A 10,152-nucleotide genomic window follows, 5' to 3' on the forward strand; every position below is an offset into this window, starting at 1 on the left:
TAGTCACTCAAATGTTTTGGTGGAGCATAATGTCTTTCAGTCCTTGTGGTGGTGGTTTGAGTTTCTAGACTTTCAATAGAAGAATCAAGATCCACATTTTGTGGGCTAGTGACCCATCGTCGGCCTATGGGCTTACAGTTTCATCTTGAAGTCGTGAGCCTGGACTATGTGGACTAGTAGGCAAGTTTTTAGTCCTTTGTTCAGAATCTTCATCATGTGCTCCATGATTATTTTCTTGCGCAAAATGGGCTGGTGTATCGTCAAAAAATCACCTGGTTCTTCATTGCCACGCATCGAATTGTAGGAAAAGGGAAGTTGTCTTCATGGAACTTGGTGTTTCTTGATACAACAATTTTTCTCTTCTCTATATCGAAAATCTTATATCCTTTTGTTCCAAGTGGATAACCTAAGAAAATACTTGGTCTCCCTCTCACTTCAAACTTGTCATCTTTGGTTTCATTACGTCTATAGTATGCTAACCAAGCAAATACCTTCATGCGTTCATAATCAGATTTCTGACCAAAATAACACTTCATATGGAGTTTTGTTTGAATGAGATGTAGAAGGTAACCGGTTGATGATATAGGCAGCAGTCAACAAACACTCTCCCTAAAATTTCTTTGGAAGACCAGCCTCAAACCTTAAATCTCGAGTTGTGTCCAAAAGGTTTCTGTGTTTGCGTTTAACCACCCCATTTTGTTGGGGTGTGTGAGGGCAAGTTGTTTCAAATAAAATGCCATGACTTTTTTAACAAATGGTCATGGCATAGGTCACCCCATTATCACTCCTTATTCTCTTGATTTGTTTCCCAAATTGATTTTCAACCATTTTATGAAAATTGATTAAACATCTACTAGCATCGTTTTTATAAAGAGAATCTATACAAATCTACTGAAATCATCAACAATAGTTAGGAAATAATTTGCACCCGTAAGGGAGGGTATACGGTATTTTCCCCAAACGTCATAATGAATTTACTTAAAAGATTGATTTGTCTTTATTTGACTCAAAACAAAAGGTGGCCTAATATATTTTGCCTTTGAACAAGAATCACATACTTTATTCTTAAATCTAGAAGCGATGTTTTTAAGAAAATCTAATTTAACTAACTTTCCTTCTGAATCGTGACCCAATCTCTTGTGTCATCTTTCAATCATGAGATGCATTTCCTTTCTTTCTTCCTTAATAATCCCCATATGGTACAGTCCCCTTCGACAATCACCCTCACCAATCAAGTTCCTTGATCATAGACCCTACATTACACAAAAATCGGAAATAAGTTTATGGCACATTGTAGATTTTTTGTTAACCGACTAACAGATAAAAGATTTCGATTAAAATGAGGGACGTGAAGGATCCTTCAATTTAGGTGCCACCTAGTAAGGTGTAATCACCCCTTCGTTCAACCGGTATGGCATCTCCTTTAAGAATCACAACAAGCCTCTCATATGTATGTTTTATTTTGTTGGTGAGGATGTCGACCCTATAAGTCATATGTTCGGTTAGACCGGAATCTATGATCCAGTCATCCTCATCACCCAATCTACCTGTCATGTTAGTCACTGGTATTGTTTCTTCATTTTCGAGTTTAGTGGATTCTCCAAAATGCTTCAAGAAATCTTTGTACTGGTCTATTTTAAGCCCAAGAATGGGACTTGTGTCGACACATATAGCTTTAGGTTTGTCTTTATCTGCTTTGCCCTTGCCTGGCCGCTAATCTGGATACTCGATACGTTTGAAACATCCATCACGATTGTGACCATCTTTATCACAAAAGGCGCAATGTTGCATTTCTATTTCTCACCTTGTGGGATTTTGATTTGACTTGTTCTTTTGCCAAGAATTCTAGTCTCGATTGTTAGGCACAAAAGCCTTAAAGGTGGAAGCCTCTATGGAGGGTTTCCCGTCATTAATGATGGTTCTTTGGCGTTCGTCTTCAGCAACGACGTGGTAAGCCGATCCCAAACCCGGTGTTGGTGAAGTAGCCAGTATTTGGGTTTTGATGACAGTAAAGTCTCCATCAGGACCCATGAGAAACTCATACAATTTCTCTTTTTCTTGGTGTTCAACAAGACGTATGCCAATACCACAGGTATACCTATTACAGGTGCACTTCGGTGTAGGGAAGGTTGATTGAATCTCATCACATATTGATCGAAACTTGGTGTAGTAGGCTGATACATAGATCCCATCTTGTTGAGTGTTGGTGAGTTGGTTCTGTAGTTCATAGGCCCTAGGAGCACTTTCTTTCCCAAATATTTCATGAAGATCCAACCATATTTTTGAAGCAGTGTTGGCGTATTTGACGCTACTCCTTATTTCTTTTTCCAGGGTTGTAGTAACCAAGCCCTTTTTCATCGCATCGCATCTCATCCATGGCATGTACTCCTTCGACATCTTCTCTGGCTTCACAATGGTGTCGTCTATGAATCCAATCTTGTTCTTGGCAAACAAGAATTTCTCCATATCTTGAACCCAATCCCTACAGTTTTTATCATACAAAGCCTCATTGACTTTCATCTGTCTGGGAGAATCAGATGGGTGAAGATAGTAGGGGGAATCATGATCTAGTGTATTATTGTTGTTCTTCTTCTTCTTGGAAGTGTTGACATCGTTACCTGCCATGGCGATGTAGGTTTAGGGTTTCGCAAAGCAGCTAGGTTTCTTGCTCTAATACCATCATAAATTTGATACGTTCTTATTTTTATTCAAAAGATCTCAATAATCCTTTTATATACATTACAATAAAAGGAAAAGGTATGACTAGCTAGGAAATAGGAGATAATAACAAACAAAATATTTAAATCAAATTCAATATTATGGATGGTTTGAGATATTTAACTTGCACCTGACCAGACATTTTATATGTTGTCGGAGTGATAAATCAATTCACAGAAAGGCCCACGGTCCAACACCAAAAAGAATTAAAAAAAGATCTTAAGGTATGTAAAAGGAACCATTGATTTTGGGTTAGTCTATACACAAAGCAGTCAAAGAGTTGAAGTTATATGATACTCAAATAGTGATCTTGCTAGAGATGTAGTTGATAGGAGAAAGTACAGGAGAAATGGTTTTTATGTGAATGAAAATTTGGTAACTTGGTCATCACAGAAGCAAAGATGCGTTGCACTCTCTTCATGTGAAGTTAAGTTTATGGTTGCCACAACCACCACATGTTAAGCAATATGGATTCGTCGTTTGGTTGAAGATTTAACAGGAACAAGTGTCAAACTTGTTATTATTTACTTAAATAACAATCCATCTATAGAATATGTTAAAAACCTAGTGTTCCATAGAAGAAGTAAGAATGTAGACACAAGGTTGTGATTTCATCAAACTGTGTTGAGAATGGGGACATTGTATGTAACATCTGGTTTCAAGAAGCTTCCTATTTCGAGAATTATAGGCATTAATGGATCAAGTGATGGCCCTGGACTTTAATGGTTTGGGTTTTAGACCCATTTGGGTGTGGATTATATAGGTCGGGTGACCCAGGCTCTCGGTTGGTGCTTGGAGTCCAAGGGTATAATAGTAAAAGTGATGCTTCAGATCTCTTCTTGAATTAAGGATTCAAGTTCGAAGAGTTTTAAGTCGAATGATATTACATGGGATTATAGGGTTTTTCATTACCTTTCCGAGCATATAAAGATCACCGAAGGCGGTTTTGGGATGCGGGAGTTATGACCATTCGAAGTTAGGAAAGTTATAGGTTTAGGCTAATACGTTGGGTGTACATGGTGTACGTTGGGAGAACACGGCTTAAATGATCGCGTAGGTTTCTCTCGTACGCTAGGCGTACCTGGAGTACCCATGGCGTATGCAAGGCAGAGTCAAACCCTAATTTTTGGGCCTTTAACCCTATTTAAAGGCTGTAAATTATTGGAAACCCTTCTTGTCTTTAGCCTCCATCCTCTCTAACCCTAAATTCGAAACCATGGCCCCATTTGTGAGATTCTTGAGCCTTTGAGTGATTTTGGTGTGTTTTTGGTGCATTTGGAAGAAAAATAACTCATTTGATGAGTGTTGGTTAGCTAGGAGCTTGAAGATCCAAAACTCTCTTCACCTTTGCAAGCTTCTGGTGTAACGTCCCAAAAATTAATAGTAAAATTTTCATTTTTAAAACAATAAACCATACAAAAGAGTTGTTCCAAAACTATTTAAAGTGAGTATATTATTTAAACATCAGAGTAAAGATCATAATTAGCTAATACGTAAAACTCTGGGGGGATGTTGTGCAATCATGTCGGGCCCTTCCCTTTCGTACCAGAAGTACCTGAAACCATAAACGTTAAACCGTAAGCACAAAGCTTAGTGAGTTCCTCAAAATACCACATACCATACATACAATAGAGAATGCTATGTGCCAACCATAGTCTTGCCATTATGCCATGATCTGTATCATGGTCTTTCCTTGTCATTCCCCCCGTCTTACAGACCAGTGCTAAGAGCCACCTACTAGTCTTCCATGCAAGTATCACATAGAAAACTAGCATACGGCATATAATTTCAAGAGTCTGATCCCTGGTCTTGCATAAAAATTTTCGGGAGCCACCTTCGGGTCTTCCATAGAAATGCCAAGGGCCACCCCCTGGTCTTCCTATATAACATAAGCCAATGGGCCGACATTGGTGCCTTCGACCACATAGTATAGTGAGGAGACTCACATGAATCACAAATCCGACTAACACTTAGCTCAAAATCGTGTCGACGACATCTAACTACTCTCCTAACAATAATGGGTGCTTAACACCTCCTGACACTCCATACAAGGTAAACCTTAAGTCTACCTTCTAAAAGTAGAATTTGACTAAAAGTCAAACCAAGCCAAAAGTCAACGGTCAAAGTCAAAGTCAACAGCCCAATGTCAACCTATCCATCTTCACATCGTAACCAGTCCTTGGTCACGTCGTGAGATCTCACTCGATCCGATTCCAACTCATCCCAACTCAACCCAGTCAACTCAGACATGAAAAGTCGATAGAGCTGACCTCACATCATGAGAAGCCTTTCCTCATGTCGTAAGCTCCAAGAAGCTCATCAGAAATGGGATCATTCACTCCTCACATCATGAGACCTCCATGTCTCACGTCGTGAGAATAGTCTGAAGCAAAAAGTCCAACGTTTAAGTCCTTAATCCATTAAGCCTTGAACCCAAACTTTCGAGAAGGTCTTATAACTTCATAATACACTGGAAAGTCGATGCTTTTAAGATATATATGTCCAACACATGTCTAGATCTCATTTGGGTCAAAAGTTGAAAAAAAGGCATCCAACTTTCATGCAAGGTTCCAAAACTCAACCATTCTCTAGATCTGATCTCCAAGACACCCCTAAGGCCCTCATAACCCATAAAGTTGCCAACTTTATGGTTTCCATTCATTCAAACTTGCACATCCAAGAAGAAAAGTGGGACAAAACTTAGATCTGGCCTCATATAACAAGAAAGGTAGAGGCTTGGGCACTTACAATGGTCTAGAAACAATGTAAGGTGGTGATGATGATGATTCCTTGCAAGCCTCAACAAAAGATCACCTTCTTCTTCTTTTTTTCTTATTCTTCCAAACCAAGAAAGGCTCCAAAATGACCAAGAATCAAGCCAGGATGAAGACTAGTGTTTTTTCTAAGGTGAAAGAGGGTTTGAGGCTAATAAGAAACCCTAAAATGAGTTTAGATGTGCTTAAATACGAAGGAAACCCTAAAAGATCATGGGTTTGGGCTGCAGCAACTCTCACGTCGTTAGCCTTTATGTTTCATGTCGTGAGACCAGTCCCGAACAAAAGTTCCCATACAACCCATCTCACATCGTGAGCCTCTATGTCTCACGTCGTGAGGCTTATTTTCTTCCAAAATCCAACCTTTTGACTCCTTGAAACCCTAATTCGAATCATCTTGGAAAACGTGTGTCACAACTCTCCTCCACTTAAATTAGATTTCGTCCTCGAAATCACTCCTTACTACCTTCCAGAAACGCCAGACTACATGGGCAATACTTCCACAACCTCGATACGAGTAGAGAAGTCGACTCCTATATACAACGGCCTTCCAAAACTGTAACCGAACCCAGCCTTAGCAGGGCTCTCAAATCCTGATGATGAACAAATCCTTGCCCACTAGCATTAACACTGAAGAATAACCATTACTACTCTTCTCGAAATCTGAAATCCTAGAACATTGTATGATTCCCCAACAGACAACCCATTCTAAATTACTGCTAATCCGACTCCACTTTGCAATCCAAACTGAGCAATAACCCTTCCAACCCTGGGTTATCTTGTTGTTTCCACTGGGAAGCAGAATCCCTGACCATTTATTGCTTTCGAAAACCTTTCACTTGATAACAAGACGACACCTAACACGAGTTTCCATAATTAGTACCATCGCAAGCTCGTCTTGTTGTCCCATAATTATATTTTTGATGCAATAACCGGCCTCACACGACCCACAACCTTCCTTAATTCCATGAATGGTGTGGCCTTCCCACAGTCTCATGACTTGTCCTGCTATGGTCTAATCCCACCTAAAGGAAACTACGAGCCAAATCATAGATTCACCACGCTCTCACAGCTGCTCAAGGACCAGGTGAATGCTACGGGCCACCCCGCAGTCTTACCACACCTTTATACTGCTTACCAACCTAGTGAATGTTATGGCCACCCACGCAGTCTTACACCACTTTTACACTACCATGGTCCCAACCCATGGTCTTTCCGTCTATCTACCATACCAACCATAATCATCATTAGTCGAACCTGCATCTGACTATACCCCCAATCAGGTGTTCGGGTCAGGCTTCGAACCCCAAAACCTTAATCAGACAAGAACAGGCATAGAGGCTCTAACACAACCCTTAACATGTTCCTGATCACATATCCACCATGCGTCACTAATGATGTGTAATGAAACCTGAATATCCATTCTTGTGCAACCCTTAGACTAAATGATTCTCCCCCACTTGGATTCTACTGCGCTCTTTCCAATCCACAAAATTTGATGGATTTCCAATCCATCTCACAATTCAAACTGTCGACCACCTGAACTTACAAGAAATAGCATTACATTACAAGCCAATCTTCATGATCACACACATTCTAAAACCAGATGAATCTTTACTAGAAATCTCAACGATCACTACAATCCCAAGTACTTCCCATTGACTTCATTACAAGTCCTCGGCGACTTATCGGATGACAAAGAACAACATCTCAGCTATCGAAACGGGTTCCCAACCTATTCCACGACCTACTTGCACTTAGAGTAACCCCCATGTGAACCTGTAACTGACCATAATATGAATGTATGAACTTGGCAACTACTGATCTTACACCCACGGTCAAACCAATTCCACGTTTCCTCGAAACCAGGAAAACCCCTTACATATCCTACATTCAAACCCGGCATGCCCACCTCGCGGATTCCTTGAATTCCTGCTAATACCACCAAAGGTCAAATCGATTGGTGATCTTTTCACACTTTAAGCTTGTTCTGATGATGACCGATGCCTCCTACCTCGAAATCCAAGACTATCTCACCCAAATATCCCCTAAACATGCCTCTCAGTATTCGAAATGGCATGAAAGGATTCTCACTATAAAATGACTAGACCATCATGAAGAAAACTATAATTTCCAGTGGAGACTTAGATACACCCCACATGGCATCTTACACATAAACATACAATCATTAACACAATTATTAAGAGCATGAAGGAAGTGAACACAACACATACCTGCGATGTCAACTGATGGAACTCAGATCCCCTCTGCCTGTGACTGCAATGCTCGGCTCCTCGCCACAGGAACCTCCATTCTGCCCACGTGACCGTCAGTAGTCCTCAGAGTGGCTGGAGCAGGTGCCCTCACCGCTCCTCTCATCAAATCCAGATAGTCAACCTTCTTGTGGCCCACTTGGTTGTAGTGAAAACATAGCAGGCTTGTCCCTTGGGGACAATCTCTGCTGACATGACCAACACTGCCACACTTGTAGCAACCCATACCCCTAGATCAACAAACCTCGTCATGTTGCTTCCCGCACGTGTTGCACTAACCCCAACCATGTTGGTCCCTCAACCGCTGATCTGAAAGTCTTGGGTCTCTTCGCAATACCCCCAACTGTCTGCACCTGCTTTCGCTTCCTCTTCCCCAGGTGCTCCAAATCAATCTCTCACTTTCTGCTCTAGCAATCATATCATTTAGGGTCTTGCACCCTGACAAACTCACAAACTCCCTGATGTCATCCCTCAGTATATCATGATACCTTACCTTCTTCATCTCCTCATCCATTGCATACTATATAACCAACAAAGCCCTCTCCCGGAACTTGGCAGTGATCTCTGCTATAGTCTCAGTAGTCTGGCGAAGGTCCTGAAACTCTCTCGCAGTTGTTACACCTCAATAGTTGGTGCAAAATCCGCCCTAAACCGAGCCACAAACTCATCCCATGTCATCGTCTCAAGGTCTTCACCTCCTAAAGTGAAGTCTACCTCCTCCCATCAATCTCCAGCTCTTTCTTTCAGAAAATAGGAAGCAAATCTAACCTTTGACCCCTCGGGGCAGAAACTCGTCTGGAAAGCGTTCACCATATCCGCTAACCACCTCCTACTAGCAATGGGGTCCTTCTCCCCAGGGGCGGAGCCATGTTTTAACAATAACGGGGGCTGACAGCCTCACATTGTAATAATATTTTAAAGTATAATTTTACTAATACTATCATATTATGAAAATCTTCTTTAGTATTATTACTAACCGGATGCAATAATAGGTCACACACATCTTCTATTCGTTTGAAAAAATAATTTTCTTGCTCGCAATTTACCCTACAAATTTATAATTACAATCAACCAAATTATCAAAATCATAATTAAATTAGAAATTAGAAATTACAATAAATAAAGTGTGCAATAAAAATTAAAATTTACCTTAAGAAAATTGAAATCATTGATGTAACAGTGTTGTCGGTAATTGTTAATTTAAAAATTAACCTCTTTGACAGCTACACATTATAAAGTCGGTCTTGGCCTCATAATTTCCACACCCTTATGACTCATTGTTTTATGAATATATAATAATATAATAATAGTTGTATTTTTAAAGTAATTAGGAGGGGCTTAAGTATTTATCACTAAATCGATATGGGATAGCAGTTTATCACTAAATCAGTAAATCTTATAATAATATACCTGCAATTTGAAAGGAGGTTGGAGGGGGCAGAGCACCCGGCAGCCCCCTTGCTGCCTCCGCCACTGCTTCTCCCCAAAGAACTCGGGAGCTCCACAAGCACGAAACTCCTGAAAGGAAAAAGTGTGAGCTCCCACAATAGCCATAATCTCAGTGCGGAATGTGCCCAGGCGCTCATCCAAAATCTCTATAATCCCCTCTTTGACCGCTCTAAAGATCACAGGAGTCTGCTCCAAAATACCGCGGGTGATCTCCGACGAGATGAACTCCCACATCTGCTCATCAATCGGCTCAACGCCTACACCTGAGCCTGAACCAAAACCTGAACCTCCTCCATGTGTTCTCATCACCATTCTGAAAAACAATCATACAAATGATTAAAACATACCCAAAGAATCCTCATCCAACAAGCTTCCTAGATTCTCTGTGACTCTCCTCGATTCGAGTATGGATCCTATGATTTCAGTAGTATGGGCCCAATACTACATTCCACACCTATCCATACTTTCCTCAAGAATCATCATGAATCCTCTAAGTTACATTCTCAACGTGTACTCCAAGTATTCACTAAACAGCGCGTCGGAACCCGCTAAAAAACACTTCCTATGCTCTCCTAGGTTCCGACCTCACCATGTCATCAGTTGCTGAAGAAATCTCAATAATGTCAGGTAACTATTTCATGAATATAATCACATGCCACAAAGATTAGATAATATTTCGAGTAAAAGACTCAACCCTACAACGGTTAGACTCAGACGAGAGTTGCGCAATAGAGTCAAATCCATCACTCTGATATTATTTAACCTTTGTAACATGTGACTTAACATATTCACTCAATATTTAACTTACATCACTAAAAGTTCCACAAAGCACAAAGCAAGCAGCATTCGTGCAGTAACACTCCAAGCCACAGACTAATAAAGAACATCCAAAGCTCACTTACTACAAACCATGCTAGGAACTTCCATTCTCACTACCG

The 10,152-nt window shown here is 40.6% G+C and overlaps 1 protein-coding gene across 1 annotated transcript; it reads right to left on the minus strand.

Moving 5' to 3' along the window:
- Positions 1-1,845: 1,845 nt before the first annotated feature.
- LOC145112783 (uncharacterized) lies at positions 1,846-2,625 on the minus strand. Its single transcript, XM_079048907.1, has one exon. It carries the CDS (start codon positions 2,623-2,625, stop codon positions 1,846-1,848), a length of 780 nt encoding a protein of 259 aa, XP_078905033.1.
- Between the last annotated feature and the right edge of the window lie 7,527 nt (positions 2,626-10,152).

The sequence above is a fragment of the Lactuca virosa genome, chromosome 5, assembly GCF_052849685.1.
Source record: "Lactuca virosa cultivar CGN04683 chromosome 5, Lactuca_virosa_CGN04683_v6, whole genome shotgun sequence".
Taxonomy (NCBI): domain Eukaryota; kingdom Viridiplantae; phylum Streptophyta; class Magnoliopsida; order Asterales; family Asteraceae; genus Lactuca; species Lactuca virosa.